Raw genomic sequence first — 17,464 nt, 5'->3', positions numbered from 1 at the left:
CACACACACACACCGAAGTATTAATCAGGGCGGCCGCTGGGATTCGAACCGTGAACCTCGTGCAACAAGTGGCGAACGCGCTACTGCTGGGTCGTGTCACCGACTCATCAAAGTATTTGTTCCACATGTCAGATTTATAGACCTTTTTTGAACACCATTCATGCTTCTATCAGTCAGTCACCATCGCTCGTACAGGAAGTGGTTAAAGATACCTGTTAAGGGGTTGGCAGTGCCCTGGGTTTACAAAATTGGAGTGGTGGGGGGGGGGTCCATCTCCTTTGGCTCCTTCGTCCCTACTCATAATAATCAACAATAACCAATAATAGTAATAATTCAAGTGGCTGGGTGGCTCACCGAGTTGGCTCTACTGATATTCTGCCTATGCGTCCAGTTTAAGAACCACCCATGATTAAACCTGGGCTCTGGAATGCAGCAAGAGTTGTGCCCTCAGCCCTGTCCGCCAAATGGATGGCGTGCAAAAATAGATAGCATAGCATCTGGTTTTGCACTTACATTTAACAAACAACCGTCACGCAACGAACATTACTGTGCACCAGGATGCGTGGTGCATTGCAGCAGCACCCCGAGTGTGAAGTAAAGAGCGAAACTTGAAGGGATCTCAGAAGTAGTTCTGTAGTATCTAATTTTAGGTGGCATTCTCCGAGGCACGCGGTGATGCACCGCTCGGTGGGATTTCTTACGGATATTTTAGCTCGTGGCACGATGCAAAGCGCACCTTTGTCATCAACAATTATCCTTCGCCAGGTGACTGGTGCTTTTGTTGTTGTTGTGTATTCGTACCTGCACCCCACGGCCAACGTAGGCCACTGAATTTAAACTTTAAATGACGGCAGGAAACGCGCGCAGGTTAAAGCCACAATTCTGTCTGCTGGCTTGGGCGTGGGGCTGGGCACGTCGCTATCAGGGGGGCGAAAATAGCAACCGCGAGTGGCGGCCGAAGGAGGCAACCCGCCGTGGGAATGCATTCGGCGCGGGGAGATGGGGGGCGACGACACCAACGCACGTGCAGGTGCTGCCCGAATTCGTTGCATCGCAGGACCCCGCAAAAAAGGGGAATAGCGAAGGCTTGAGCGGAGAAGGCCCCTCGTGCGGCGGTGGAAATTGATCATCGCCGATGATGTCGCCGACGAAGCAACGACAGGGGTCGTGAAGCGTTGACGACGCATCGCTTTTGAGATCTCAGGCCAGCCGCTGTGATATAACACAAGTCTCCGTCTCATCAGCGCTAATGGCCGTTTCGCATTCACTAATCGTGGACAGGCAATCCCATTAGCTCGCTCTCTCTCTCTTGGACGCAAATTCTGTCTATGTGAGCAGTAAGAACGAGCTTGCACCACCACCACCACTGCCGCAGCCGCAATCTCCAGTACCCCACTCCCCACCCCGGTCCAAGTGAACGCGGCTCATCTATAAAAGAGGGGCACGGCAGGGAGACCCAGGAGGAAGAGCAAGGGGCCACTCATGGAGTCGCCAATTCTGCGATACCACGCGAGCGGTGAGTTAATTGTCCCGCGCGCTTTGATGTTCATCGGCGATGAACATCAAATAGTGGTGGCCTTCGTGTACGCCAGCGGTGCTCGACCGATGCACGATTTGTTGGCATTCACCCACACGTCATCATTACGCCAAGGTGCAATTATCACCATTATGATCAGGAATTCAATGAGAAGAAGTCTATTATCGCGATTGCATCCGGACAGCGGGGTTGGCTGTGATAAAAAAAAAAGTTCACCATACGTACTACATTATCATCATGAATAGTTATCAGGTGGTGATCATGATCATAAGTCGGTCATCATCACGATGGTTCATTAGAATGAACTAATTACGATCATCATCATTAGACAAATAGAATTGAAAAATTCACAATTGATGATGACGGGAAATGTGGTGCACTCCTTCAATATGTCGCTTTTCAGGCTAAGGTCGCCAAGCGTGTAGATTTGTAACATTCGCAAAACCTCTGAGCAAACGATTTGGCCCCGAAAGTTGCAGTGCAGAAATGCGATTCTCGAATTCATCTGTGCGGGGGTATGCACGGCGAGTTTTCTACGGGCACTTGGCTTGCCTGCCACGTACGGCGGCGCGCAATAAGTTCCGCACGTGCGTGCGCACGTGAAACACGCAATTGTTGCAAAACATTTTAGACTTAGTTTATTTTCTGGATAAATAGTTGGCAGGACGATGGCGACATTTATTTAAAATAAAATGCTCCACAATTGGGGGAAATACATACAGTATCTATTTAAAAGGAATATTTTTTCTTTCGTATGGATGATGTAGATGCGTTTCCACGACGACAATTTTTAACATTCAGTTGGTCCAGCCAGATGACTGCGTGAGGAGCAGCAGTGGAGTTGCATCGCTGCGATGCCTCCTTCGTATTTGTGGATCGGGGCATCGCGTCGTTCTACGTTTCTAGATTTGAAGCTTTCGTGACTGCAAGGATCCATACTCTTTGGTTCTATTCGGTAAAGTCACGTAGGTAAAAAATAAAGTTCTACGTTGTCACCGTCCGTTCCGGATGACCACAGTCGCACACTGCCGGAGAGTTTTTAATTTTCAATTTGTGCATCAGGTACGGTTTAAAATAAATATATCAATACAACAAAAAATTCTATATATCTAGAAGGCACACAGTGTGTGTGTGCCCTCCCCCCCCCCCTCCTGTGCCTCAGTTACTGAGAGGCCCGCGCGCTGGGAAGGCCTCGTGGTGGCCCTGGGCGCCGTGGCTCTGCTCGTGACCGTCGCGACGAGCGCGTGGCGGCTGCTTCGCAAGGGCCGACGGCCGACCACCGTGCCCTTCCCCAACTTCGATCACCGCTACCTGGAGGCCAAGTATGGCCGCGATGGGTCCCGGCCCCACGGCAAGGTGAGTGACCCCCTTGCCTCCCCTCCTTCCCCTCGCCCCCCGACTCCCACCGCAGTACCCTCTATAAATGCTGTCTCGTCCTACTGCACTGCCACACTCTTACAACAATGTCTTCACAGCTTATGCCCTCCCACAATCAATGGCCCTCTTAGCAATAGCGCGAAATACCCTCTTGAAATGCCCTCTCACGTATGCCAAATCAATTGGAAAACTACTTTTAAAAAATTACGAGTTATTTTTTCATGGTATAGACATTGGGTGACCAGGCTGAGGCCATCAACTCGCTCATATTGGAACCCATGGTCTCAGCGATAGCCCAACTCGAGGTTCGCACGCCCCCCGCAGCCCCCTCCAAGTAATTATCCAACGCAGCGGTGGCGTGGTGCGGTTGGCATCATAGAGCCCTGGTGCAACGAATGAAAATGTGCCCCCCCCCTCCCGTCTGTCCCACCCACTCGTCGCCCTCCACTGCACTTCTGGCAATGCCCTCTAGAGAGCCCGTCTAGAAGGAGATTTGCCCAGAATGTCTTGGAAGGGGGTGAGAGGCCTCACACTTTACCCCCACCACACACGCCCTGCAGTGGCGCGTACCCATTGACACTGCTGGGTAGACAGAGGCGAAGGGGATTGAAGAAGTTCGACAACAAACTAACCCATAATACCCCGTTTACATCAATGACAAGCAGGATCTCGGAGCGACATGACTAATGGGAGCAGCCGAGTTTCTCCCCCCCCTGATGTCTTACGCGTTCACGCTCGTGCTGTGTCTATGCACTGCATATGTTTCAGAGTTGTTCCGCGTGTTGTTCGGCAAGATGTCCGAAGTTTCGTGACAAAGGTGCTGGAGAAGCTCTCAAAATACGGAGCGAAACGTCTGACGTCGTGCCGAGTAACCCGCGGTACAACCCGAAAGACGCATCGGCGGATTTTGAGTGGCCATCGTACAAAGACGGTCGCCGCGTCGCGTGGCGCTTTCAGATGCGCTTCTGCGGCCGTCTGGAACGCTCTTCCTTCCGATGTTAGGAAGCCACTGGAGCTATGCACTTATAAATCATCTAGATTGAAAAGATATTTAGTTAGAACTGCTTTTTGTCTTTAGCTTGTTGTACTTCCCCCGCGCCTCCGATTGCCACGGTTGGTGACGTACGGTGTGAAAGAAGTTCATCGTACATACATCAGGGAACGGTTTGGATAAATATGGTTCGCTGGGCGTTTATGTAGCCATGGGTCATATGAAGCGAGGTCACGGGCCGTGTGTTGCCCATGGATCGCGGGTTCCCCACCCCTAATAACATCACTAAATATCCACCGGGCACGAACTGTCACAATTACAAAAAAAAGTGTCAAACACCCACCGTTTGTATTGTTGCACGCAAAAAAAACACCGCGATAGTAGAGAGGGCGTCGTCAACACTCGGCCACAAGGCACCGACGACGGATCGAGTTGGCAGGCGAAGAAGCGGGCAGAATGCCCGACACACCACCCCAGCCCTTTCTTCTCTAGCTCGCCAATTCCCCCCGGGGGGGGTGGGAGGGTCACCCAATGCAGAACAACGCTGCTGGAAAACGGTGGCCGTTTCTTTCACGTAGAAATTCAAACGAGAAGCCACCCTCTGGGGCAATTGTAAGCGCGAATTTAAAACGCCCGCCCGCCGTGCCCGTTAGGCACGTGGTCTGAGTGCTCAGTTTATTGGATTTGTTTCGCCGATTTGCCCGCCGATTTCCACACGGCAGATCCGTGGTGCGCGAGCACCGCAGCAGCAACAAAAACACAACAGACAAAAACACCAACGTCGTCTTGGGCACTGATCACTGCGGACTTCATCCCAACTTGTCCCGGGTTCCCACCGTGCTGGACTCAAGATTGATACCGCTGTGTGCACCCCCCATCCCCCATCCACCCCCCCTCCTCCTCCTCCGACAGCGTCCATCCTTTGACGAGTCTGCGGACCGCTGGTACGAGACCGGGGGTCGCCGATCCTGCGCGACCTCCCCTCTGCGCGTCCTCTTCTTGCGCCACGGCTACGAGGCGATGGACGGCTCCGCGGGCCGGGCGCGAGGCCCCCCGCCGCTCTCCCGCTCCGCCTCCGCCGACTCCGTCTCCTCCGTGTCCTCCGTGGCGCCCGATTTCGGCTTCCAAGACGACGGCGGCGGCGGCGAGATGGGGGAGTGCGATCCCAGGGTGGAGGTGGCCGTGCAATGCGAGCAGGAGGAGCGGGGCGGTGGCTCGGAGCTGCGGGTCTCGTTGCTCAGAGCGCGCGGCTCCGTGGACGCAGCTGCGGCTCCGTGGAGGGTCCGGCTCACGCTGCTGGGGCAAAGCGGAGCCATTCATCTGGGCGACAGCGCGCAGGTGAGTGGCGAGGTGTAGCGAGGTGGTGTGACATGTGGTGTGTGATGAGGGTTGACGGACGTACAGGTGAGTGTGCGTGGCAGTGGTGAGGCGTGGATGACCGAACAGGTAAGCGGGGAGGTGCGATGATGGGCGGCGTGATGTGGTGAGGTGTGGTGCGATGCGGTGTGATGCAGTGGGATGTGGTGAGGTGGGTTGTGGAGGGATTTGGTTGGACTGTACAGGTGAGAAGTTGATGCGCTGGTATGTAATGCGGTGAGGAGTGGTGAGGCTTGTGTGAGATGTGGTTCGATGTGGGTGGACAGTATGCAGGTGAGTAGATGTGGTAAGGTGAGATGATGATGATGATTCGAGTGATATATTTTTTTTGCCCTCAGAAATTGCAATAGCATCGCGATCGAGGCATCGTTTCAATGATCGCAGAATTTTATTTGCGTAAACATTTTGTGCAACGGGGTCTGCTTCTTTGACGATGTCCACGGTTATACCATCTGGTCCAGGGGTCTTCCCTTTTTTATATACTGTACAGTGCTGCAAAGGGCAGAGTTGACTTCTTCAAATGTAACACTCGAAAGGCCTTCACCTTCATCTGGGAGAGGCGGTCCGATTCCTGGTCTCTACGAGCAATGCGCAAACGAAATCACCCACCCACTCTCCCACACCCACGCACACGCGCGCAGATCTCAGCTGCAGATCCCCCAAACTCGACCCTGGAGCTGGACCAGGAGTTCTCGCTGACGATGGAAGAAGGCGACCTGGAGCAAGGCCGCCTCCACCTCTCCGGCGTGCGGTGTGAGGGTGAGGCCGGAGTGGGCTCCGGCGGACACCGCGGGCAAACGAAATCATCCGGAGACCCCGAGGGTCGCCCGCCAGAAGCGCAGCTGCGCCTCTCTGAATTGGAACTCCACGTTGCGCCGTTCGTCAGCTGGCTCTTCCTGCGCAAGTCTGGCCAGGCGAGGGCGCTGCGAGCTTGTGGACGTTGGGTTGCCACAATCATCATCAGCCATGGTCCAATCTACTGCCTGGGCCGCCCCAAGCCCCAACTCCATCTCTCACGATCTCGGAATGCACTGATCCACCTCGCACCTTCACGCGAGCTGATTTCGTCGCTCGCATCTCCTTGCTGGACGTCCCCTGGGACGCGTTCCGTGTCACCTTGACGGCCACTCCCCGTCACGATTCTTCACCATCCGCCATCGTCTCCTGCCAGAGGCCACTCTTCTTAACATTGAACCTGCGTGCGTTCTCCAATCCGTGCAATCCTCGTTCCGTCTCTCGATGTCATTCCAAGCGACATTCCTCTCGATGTCATTCCTCGTTCCGTCTCTCGATGTCATTCCCCTCCCCATCATTTCCCAAGTTTCTCCTCCATTCATCACACACCACTTAGTAAGCACTGGTTCGATCCTTAATGTTGTCACAAACGATAAACAATTCAACGATGTGACTCTTACAAACCTGTCAACCCCTTATCAGTGCCCGACCTTATTACGGACCAATTCAGATCTTATTGGTCACCCCGTGCCCTGTAAAGTCTCAACGTCCATCCTACAAAGTCCCACCACAAGAGAGAATCACAAACAGACAAACATTTTTTTGTCCGCATTGAAACGACTGTACGCCGCTTGGACCTGGAAACTTAATTTCCCTCGACAAGAATACGGCAAGAACCCGTATGGGTTGACCGGTATGCTCTTATCACGATAGCCGTTGCCCGTAACTTTATAATTTTCTCACATCGTTGTTGCATTTTATTGTTGTGTGCCCTTTCGTCCGTCCAATACGAATAATGATGGCTTATTTTTCCTCTCGTATCTGCTCCCATCTGGGCGCCACGGTGGCTAGGAGATGTTGACTACCTCGCCTGGTGTGCAGGAGGTCGTGGGTTCGATTCCGACCCTGACGCCTGCTGCTGTATATTTTGGAGTTTGCGTGTCTCTCTCTCATCATCATCACGGTGGCTAGGAGATATTAACTACCTCGCCTGGCATGCAGGAGGTCGTGGGTTGGATCCTGACCCTGACGCCTGCTGTATATTTGGAGTTTGCGTGTCTCTCTCTCTCATCATCATCACGGTGGCTATGAGATGTTAACTACCTCGCCTGGTGATGCAGGTCATGGGTTCGAACCCGACCCTGACGCCAGCTGCTGCTGTATATTTGAAGTTTGCGTGTCTCTCTCTCTCTCATCATCATCACGGTGGCTAGGAGATATTAACTACCTCGCTCGGGATGCAGGAGGTCGTGGGTTCGATCCTGACCCTGACGCCTGCTGCTGCTGTATATTTGGAGTTTGCGCGTCTCTCTCTCTCATCATCATCACGGTGGCTAGGAGATGTTAACTACCTCGCCTGGTGTGCAGGAGGTCGTTGGTTCGATCCCGACCCTGACGCCTGCTGCTACTGTATATTTGGAGTTTGCGTGTCTCTCTCTCTCATCATCATCACGGTGGCTAGGAGATATTAACTACCTCGCCCGGGATGCAGGAGGTCGTGGGTTCGATTCTGACCCTGACGCCTGCTGCTGTATATTTTGGAGTTTGCGTGTCTCTCTCTCTCATCATCATCACGGTGGCTAGATGTTAACTACCTCACCTGGTGTGCAGGAGGTCGTGGGTTCGATCCCGACCCTGACGCCTGCTGCTGCTGTATATTTTGGAGTTTGCGTGTCTCTCTTTCTCATCATCATCACGGTGGCTAGGAGATGTTAACTACCTCGCCTGGTGTGCAGGAGGTCGTGGGTTCGATCCCGACCCTGACGCCTGCTGCTACTGTATATTTTGGAGTTTGCGTGTCTCTCTCTCTCTCTCATCATCATCACGGTGGCTAGGAGATGTTAACTACCTCGCCTGGTGTGCAGGAGGTCATGGGTTCGATCCCGACCCTGACGCCTGCTGCTGCTGTATATTTTGGAGTTTGCGTGTCTCTCTCTCTCTCTCATCATCATCACGGTGGCTAGGAGATGTTAACTACCTCGCCTGGTGTGCAGGAGGTCATGGGTTCGATCCCGACCCTGACGCCTGCTGCTGTATATTTTGGAGTTTGCGTGTCTCTCTCTCTCTCTCATCATCATCACGGTGGCTAGGAGATATTAACTACCTCGCCTGGTGTGCAGGAGGTCATGGGTTCGATCCCGACCCTGACGCCTGCTGCTGCTGTATATTTTGGAGTTTGCGTGTCTTTCTCTCTCTCATCATCATCACGGTGGCTAGGAGATGTTAACTACCTCGCCTGGTGTGCAGGAGGTCATGGGTTCGATCCCGACCCTGACGCCTGCTGCTGCGGTATATTTTGGAGTTTGCGTGTCTCTCTCTCATCATCATCACGGTGGCTAGGAGATGTTAACTACCTCGCCTGGGGTGCAGGAGGTCGTGGGTTCGATTCTGACCCTGACGCCTGCTGCTGCTGTATATTTTGGAGTTTGCGTGTCTCTCTCTCTCATCATCATCACGGTGGCTAGGAGATGTTAACTACCTCGCCTGGTGTGCAGGAGGTCGTGGGTTTTTATCCCCACCCTGACGCCTGCTGCTGCTGTATATTTTGGAGTTTGCGTGTCTCTCTCTCTCTCATCATCATCACGGTGGCTAGGAGATGTTAACTACCTCGCCTGGTGTGCAGGAGGTCGTGGGTTCGATCCCGACCCTGACGCCTGCTGCTGCTGTATATTTTGGAGTTTGCGTGTCTCTCTCTCTCTCTCATCATCATCACGGTGGCTAGGAGATGTTAACTACCTCGCCTGGTGTGCAGGAGGTCATGGGTTCGATCCCGACCCTGACGCCTGCTGCTGCTGTATATTTTGGAGTTTGCGTGTCTCTCTCTCTCATCATCATCACGGTGGCTAGGAGATGTTAACTACCTCGCCTGGTGTGCAGGAGGTCGTGGGTTCGATCCCGACCCTGACGCCTGCTGCTGCTGTATATTTTGGAGTTTGCACGTCTCCCCTTTTCTCCGGGTCTTCCGGTCCCCCCCACCCCCCACACACATTTTAGAATCAACGTCACGCATTTAGAGTATTTGGCTCCTGTAACTTTCCACGTGATGATAAGCCACTTCGTTGAGGCCCATTGAGCAGCTCAGTGAGCCTTACCTGGTAAAATAAAAAAAAATAGTTATAGAGTTTATACCCCTCCCGACCCCTTCCCCCCCCCCCCCCCCACCCCCAGGCGACCGAGCGCTGTGGAGACATCCGCATCTCGCTGAATTACCTCCCCACAGCGGAGCGGCTGACCGTGGTGGTGGTGAAGGCGCAGCACCTCGTGTGGCTGGGGCACAAGGCTTCTGCCGGTGGGCGGGGGGGGGACGCGCAGCCTGGGGGTGCAGGGGAGAGTCGGCATCTCTCCCTCCACCCGCCCTAACCCCCCCACTAATTACCTCTGCAGGCAGGAGAGTAGGGAATCAATCGACTGCCGTTTAACAGTGAAATCTATGTCATTGAAAATTCCCAAATAAGGGCTTGGCCAAACATCACTGGCAGGCCCCTCCCAAAAATGAGCAATGGGATGTCATTGATGCCTTCTGTGAGAAAATGATCCATATTATATAGGCGGTGGAGTGGTGGCACAGTGGAACGGCACACACCGTGCCGAGATCTTTCACGATCCAAATTTCGAATTGCAGGCCACGCCTCGCATCAGTATCGGAGTACACGTCTGAACCGGTCCGCCCCCCCTTCCCACTCCTTCACAAACAGTAAACAGACCAGCGCGGTGAAGTATGGTCAAACAAACCCTGACGATTCGACATGCCGCGGGGCGGCCTTCATCCAGCAGTGGATTGCCGTTGGGGCATTAGTGATGACGGTGTACAGCACAGTCGACCGCAGCGAAGCCTTCGAGCAATATTCCCACCGTGTGCCCGGCATTGTAGGGGGGGGGGGGGGGGAACTCCATTTCATTCCTTGCACCAGGGCTCATGCCAACCACGCAACGTCACATGGCCTACGTGGAGAGCCACGGACCTACACAGCAGCGCACAGGGGTCCACTGGGTGGCTGGGAGCCCAGGTGACGGGGAGAGAGAGAGAGAAGGTGCTCTGGCGGGGGATGTGGGGTGGTCTGAATGTGGACAGGGAGTCCACATTAAATTCCTTGAACTCGGGCCCATGATGACCACCATTGTGTGGTGGTGGTGTTCATCCATAAGAGTTTTTTTTTGGTTTGGATCGCGTAAATATATAAATGTGTCGTTAAACCCGCCACCACCCGACACAGCCAACTAGTAAGGTTTGTCACGTAGACAGAACGTGCCAATTCGTTAATAGTACAGGACACCGGTGTGTTGGAGAGACGGTGGAGTGGTGGCACAGTGGAACGACGTTTCACCAGTAGAACTAGTTTCATCAGGCGGCAGCCAGATTTGTATCATGGATGATATTGGTCGCGAAAGCCTACGTGTTAAACTGGTGGTGTCCAATTCCCGCTCACGGCCAACACCAGTGACGCTTATCTGAACGGGTGCTGGGCCTCCCCTAGGTCGACTCAGCCTCAAATTAGTACCTGGTATGGTTTTAAACATTGCCACTAGGGAGACAAAGGCGTTACGGCCTTCATTCTGTGCTCTTTAACAACACTTGCCCCAATAGTCTGTTAAGGCTATACGGGGTGGGGTGTGGGGGGGGTCTTTGTTGCCGTGAGTGTGGTGGGGTTGTGCGGTGGTGTGTTGGTGGTGTTATTTATTGTGGTGGTGGTGTCCCACTGCGTGCAGACCCCTACGTGAAGGTGTACCTGCTTCAGGGGGGGCGCAAGGTGAGCAAGGTGCGCACCGCTGTGCGCAAGGACGAGAGGAGCCCAGTCTACAACGAATCCTTCACGTTCAGCGTGCCTCGCGCGTGCCTCCCCGTGAGCCTCTCTCTGCGCAGCACACACACGTACACACACACAGACACACGTATACACACACACACAGACACACGTACACACAGACACACGTACACACAGACACACGTACACACACATGTACATACACACAGACACGTACACACACACGTACACGCACACAACACACGTACACACACACGTACACACACAACACACGTACACACACACACGCGTACACACACACACACACAAACACACGTACACACACACGTACACACACACAGACACACGTACACACACACGTACACACCCGTACACACACATGTACACACACACGTACACACCCGTACACACACACACCTACACACACACCTACACACACACGTACACACACAGACACACGTACACACACACGTACACACCCGTACACACACACACACACCTACACACACCTACACACACACACTTACACACACGCACAAAGATCCCCCGTATAGCCTTCACAGACTGTTGGAGCAAGTGCTGTTAGTGAGCACCTTTTGAAGGCCGGCACGGCACACGAGGAGGAAGGTGGCCAGCACCACACCCGGCCGCCTTTGCCTCCCCCGTGGTGAGGTTTACACACCGCACCAATTACTAATTTGAGTCTGAGTCGACCTAGGGGAGGCTCATGAATCGGTCCAAATAACCGTCGGTGGCGTTGGGCCGTGAGCGGGCATAAAACTCGGGTCGCCGGGTTCGAAGCGCAGCGCGCTAACCTCTACACCACCGCCCCCATCTCTCCCCCCCCCCCATCTCCCGCCGACCACAGCACGTGTGCGTGCGCGTGACCGTGGCTGAGCGCGCGCCCGGCCCGGGGGGCCGTGCCGAGGTCGTTGGGCACGTGGTGCTGGGGCCGCGAAGTCGCGGAGCTGCGCTGGCCCACTGGACGGCCGTGCTGGCCTCGCCCCGCAGGGCCGTGGCCGCGTGGCACGCGCTCCTCCGGGGCCCTCCGGACGCGTCGGCCGAGGGGGCCCACGGCCACCCGCAGCAGAGCGGGGGCCAGGCCTCGATCATCAGCAACACCGATGACCTGCTCTGCTAGTGCGGTTTACCGCCGCCGCTGCCGTCATCATCATCACCACCACCTCCGATTAGCGCGGTTGGCTACGTACGGTGCGAAAGACGTTCAACATACCCGTACATACTGGATGATGTGTTAGCATGGTTGCATTATCGCATCGTCGTAGTCTTCGTCATCGTCATCCCCCCCCCCCCCCCCCCCACGATCAGCAGCAACAGAAGGGGGCGACACAAGTCGGCGGCTGCAGATACATTCATCACGTTCGTCCGCGGCAACCAGCATCGGATGCAGCAACAGTATCAGTATTTTTTTTATTTAAAGCTTTCGTGACTGCAGTGAGATTCATATTCTTGGTTCTTTCGGTAAAGTCACGTTGACTTTACCGAAAGAACCAAGAATAAGTATCAGTATTGTCAGTGAGAGTCATATTAATAATCATCATCATCACCATCAGCACGACCAGCACCAGCGCCGGAAGGAGTAGCAGCAGCATTGTTAGTGACATCAACATCATCATCATCAAATAGAGTTAGCCGCATTTCAGTGGCATCGCCATCATCATCATCAGTATCCACTGCAGAATTATCAATAGGTTGCTCACGATCATTCATTCACAATATCACAATCACCAACAATAGAAGCAGCTGCATCATCATCGTCGTGATGGTGGCACAGCTCTGTAATTTTAATTATTTTAAAGATGCGCGTTATACATTTTGCCCACCAAAAAGGCAAAGAAGGTGGTGTTTGCATCAATAAAAATATAACATTATCCACTGTTAATCAATATTGTGTTAGCCATCAATCATTTAACAGTCACAATCTCGATTTAAAGCTTTCGTGACTGCAGGGATTCATATTCTTGGTTCTTTCGGTAAAGTCACGTAGAAGGGAAACAATAAAATAATAAAAATATAAAAAATAAAATTCTCACGACGTTTCGACTGCAACACAAGCAATCATCATCAGGTGTGAAAACCACAGCAAGAAAATTTGAAAAAAAAAATTCTAATTTGAAATGTTGTTTCCCTTCTACGTGACTTTACCAAAAGAACCAAGAAATATAGTCACAATCTCACCGACCATGATCCATTCATAAATTAACTTGGTTGTAAGTTTCTTACAACCTCTATTCAATCCACTCCTGGATGAAAGCCTCCCCATGCAGTGTAAATCGAGGGGGGGGGGTGGTGGTGGGGGGGGGGGGCTGACCATACTTCACCACATTGGTCAGTGGGGGTTGGCGAAGGGTTGAAAACCCAGGACCGGATTCAGACGTCACTCGCTACACGCACACGCAGATAAACAGACTGTCACCATATATCTGTCCACCCATAAAAAAAATATATACGAGTAGATATATAATCCATCGGCCGCACGGCTCTGTGGCAATGCATTATTATAATAATTATTAGCAGTAGGATGGGTTCGATGCAAGCCAACTTCGGAGCCGTTTCGACATAGCGTTTCATCTGCAGTCTGGCTTACTTCAACTAATGCAGGGAAATTGCCAACTCTTACAGATACGGGTCCTATTTTGGACAACATATTACGTACAGAATATGTATCTAATCAATCGTTAACCGCTCATCTAACGCGGAAATGTTAATTATCGTTAGCCATTTCCCAATCACTTTTTTTTCGGGCCAAATGAACATTCACAAAGATCATGGGACTTGCTTTGCCAGTACCAAAATATGAGAGGAGGTTTTTCCCCTTTTTTCTGGCATCAAAACAGGTTGTGTTAAGGTGTTAAAACACCAAACTGAAACCTTTTACAAGGAATCATGTCTGCATTAACCACAATACTTGTGCAAACAAAAACACGCTCTGATAATATGATGCATTGTCTTTGAAACTGATTGGTCCACACCAGAGACGGCTTTCTTTGCAGCCTCGTCTCAAACGGTGTTAGACCAGAGGACGCTAAGTGCCGTTAGCGAGCACCTATGAAGGCCGGCACGGCATACGTGTGGGTGGGTGGCGAACACCACGCCCGGCCGCCTTTGTCTCCCCAGTGGTGATGTTTACACACCACATAAGGTACTCATTTCAGGCAGAAGTCGACCTAGGAGCCGTGAGAGTGAATCGACCTCGGGTCGCCGGGTTCGTAGCGCTGCGCGCTAACTGCTACACTACACGCATCTCGTTCTCGTCTACTGCTACACACGATGTGGAACTCCCCCCAGTCTCCAGTACTGTTGACTCCTTCCCCTCCCCCCCTCTCCAGGTGTAGACTTCGGACCTTCCTCTTGTCTGCCTATGCCTGACCATGTCCCCATCTAAAAATAAAATAAGTAAAATACTTACAAACAATACGACATGTACGCATCCTCTTCCCTGTGACTCACGCGTCCGAATACTTTACGCAGCAAACACTCACGACTACACGTTGAGACGCCGTTAAAAAAGAATGCAAATTGCATAGTTGTGCGTGCGTGCGTGGGGAGCGATAGTGTAGCGGTTCGCGCGCTGCGCTACGAACCCGGCCACCCGAGTTCGATTCCCGCTCACGGCCAACACTATTTACGATTACCTGAACCGTTCCCGGGCCTCCCCTAAGTCGACTCAGCCTCAATGAGTAGCTAGTGCGGTGTGTGCAAACATCGCCACGAGGGGAGGCAAAGGCGTCCCGGGCGTGGTGCTGGCCATAGGTGCATCGCTAATAGCACTTGCCCCAACAGGCTACACGGGGGTCTCCTTTGTCTTTGTGCAGTCTCCAGCTATTATTATTATTATAATTATTTTCGCCACGAGGAGGGGAGGGCCCCCATGCTCCCAACACATCGCCTCTTATCACCTCGATTTGCCCGTTCTCTTTTACGGCGGGGGTTCTTGACCGAGCGTGTCAAGTTGTCGTGGATGACGTGGTGAGGAATGGGTTTTGGTGGAGGGGGGGTGGGGGGTTGAGCTCACTACACCCACTGGCTTGCCGGCTTGCTCTTGTTGCTCCCCCCCCCCCACCTTAGGAGCGCGTGGGGTAGACGCGACTTTCCGGCCCGATTGTTAACGAGTCGATGTTGTGCGCACACAGGCGCCTCCGATTGTTACAGCAGCGTCGGGCCCGGAACATAGAAAACACCCGACAAGAAGACTTTCTTTGCTTACCGGCCTCGTTTTGAATATTTCAACATCAGCGCCCTGAGTTATGGCTTAACCGCGTCCCAAAAATAGTTCAAATATAAACGTCACCATCTCACCCCTCCCCCCACTCCACGTTCTCGCCAGCCGCAGCCACCACAAAGTGGCGATTTAAAAAAAAAACACGGAGGGGGGGGGAGGCTTTGTTGAAATCCGGTGGTGACATTTCAAAAAAAATCGTGGAAGTTTCCTCTTTAAACAGGAACCGTGAATAAATAATAATAAAATCATCTTTTCTAGATTTGAAGCTTTTGTGACTGCAAGGATCCATACTCTTTGGTTCTATTCTGTAAAGTCATGTAGGCCGAAACGTCGTGATTTTTGTTATTTTATTTTTTACCTACGTGACTTTACCGAATAGAACCAAAGAGTAATAAAATCATCGTTATGTGATTACTGTTAGGCCTCGGCAAGGTACGGTAATTTACCCGTTTTACTAGGTAAAGGTGTCGACATTCCAAGGGGTAGGGTAAAGGGTAGGGTAAAGGTAGCGCGAAGTATTACCCGGTAGGGTAAAGGTAGCGTGAAGTATTACCCGGTAAATTCCTTGTTTACCGCTCGCTAAAAGCTCCGTGGCGCAGTCCGTGGCCTCCATTTAAAATTGGAATCATCGGGAGTATTCTATATGAATAAAGCGCTCTACCTCGCATTTACCTGTGATCGAGTAATTTGTATTGGGTAAGGGTAAAAAGTAGGCTCGTTGCTTTTGACCTTTTACCTTACTTTGCTAAAGGGTAAAAGGAAAGGGTAGGGTGATTGTATTGTGGTAAGGTAAAAGGTAGGGTAAAGGTAGGCTCGTTGTTTTTACCTTTTACATTTTACCTTACCTTGCCGAGGCCAAATTACTGTGCTTACTTTAAAATTATTGAATGCGGCAAGGCGGGCGCGTTATCTATGGACCTGGCCACGGCAAACACGAGAGGCGAGTCACGTCCGCGCCTCCGATAAGCACGGTGGGCTACCTACGTACGTTGCGAAATAAGTTCAACACTCAGTAACATACGTGTCTGCACCGGATCGCTCTCACCTTGCCGACCGGCAAGACGGCGTGGGAATGCCTTCGTCCGGCAGTCGATCGACAAAAAGGGGAAGTAAACTTTAATTTACTAACTAGATTTGAAGTTCATTACTAACTATTGAATAGCCACACAAGGTCTGGAGAGGCCATGGACATTCATGATCGTATTCCTATCGACTTAAAAATGGAACCACACAGTAAACATCATCACATTTTGTAAACAAAACCCACAGGTGTGGAATGTTGGGCAGACGCATTCCGAAATGTGTGGTTCTTCAACGGGCGAAAATACATTTCAATTATCTAGGAAAATCTCGCCAAGTCGGTCCTGCAACCTCCCCACGCAGTGTCGGTCGAGACGGGGGGTGGGGATTAAGCATACTTCACCACTTTGGTCAGTGCTAGTTGGTGGTAAGCTTGCCGCGCTCCAAATCCGGCCAGCCAAGTTGTATACCAGACCACGTCGATGCATCAGTGGAGAGTGATGGTCTGAAATGGACTCGCCCGAATGAGTAGCATCACCACGGAACAATAATAATTACCATCAGCGCGATTACTGATCACTGATCATTACCTTCATCATTGACCAGTGACGCACATTAGTAAGCAGTTATCATCATCACTACCACCACCATTTCCACAAATCACCTCTGCACTATAACTTTGTCCGACTGGGTACATGGGATATCATCATCACTAATCAGTGATACGCATTGTAGGTTAGCACTATAAATCATGCGTTCTTCATCAGTTAGGCCATAAATCATGCGTTCTTCATCAGTTAGGCGTCATCATCATCACCATACCCACGCTGTTCATAAAGCCAACATGGATGGACCAATTCCTGCATAAAAAATATGGAATTTCACCACTGGGTCTGTGCATTTAATTGAGCTTGGCAATGGAAAATTGTTTTTTGGGATCGTTTCGTTCATGGTTTTTTTGTTATTGTTGTTGCTATCGCCGCGAGTCTCTGGTTTGTTAGCATCGAAAATAAAAACGTATTGCCCAACGGGGTTTATTTGTGGCAAAATAAAACCCCATACGGTGGGTTTCTATCCCACCTGAATGGAGGTGCGTGGGGTCAACTTATTTTCTTTTTACTCTGCCGCATTTCTCTACTTTAGGGTCCTGGCACTGTATGCCACGGTCTACACCTGCGTGACGTAACAACGCGCACCCCTTA

At 51.9% G+C, this 17,464-nt stretch overlaps 1 protein-coding gene across 1 annotated transcript; it reads left to right on the top strand.

The window, feature by feature from the left end:
* The first annotated feature begins 1,142 nt into the window (after window positions 1-1,142).
* LOC116945619 (synaptotagmin-12-like) lies at window positions 1,143-14,435 on the top strand. Its single transcript, XM_032960107.2, has 7 exons — window positions 1,143-1,516; window positions 2,700-2,893; window positions 4,818-5,243; window positions 5,924-6,196; window positions 9,405-9,525; window positions 10,944-11,077; window positions 11,868-14,435. Exons 1-7 carry the CDS (start codon window positions 1,483-1,485, stop codon window positions 12,138-12,140), a joined length of 1,455 nt encoding a protein of 484 aa, XP_032815998.2. The 5' UTR covers window positions 1,143-1,482; the 3' UTR covers window positions 12,141-14,435.
* Window positions 14,436-17,464: the final 3,029 nt, after the last annotated feature.

This window comes from Petromyzon marinus, chromosome 24, assembly GCF_048934315.1.
Source record: "Petromyzon marinus isolate PM22_M1 ecotype Great Lakes invasive population chromosome 24, UKy_Petmar_22M1.pri1.0, whole genome shotgun sequence".
In the NCBI taxonomy this organism is placed as follows: Eukaryota; Metazoa; Chordata; class Hyperoartia; order Petromyzontiformes; family Petromyzontidae; genus Petromyzon; species Petromyzon marinus.
The sequence above is the reverse complement of the archived record's forward strand: the minus strand, read 5'-3'. Positions and strand labels throughout refer to the sequence as shown.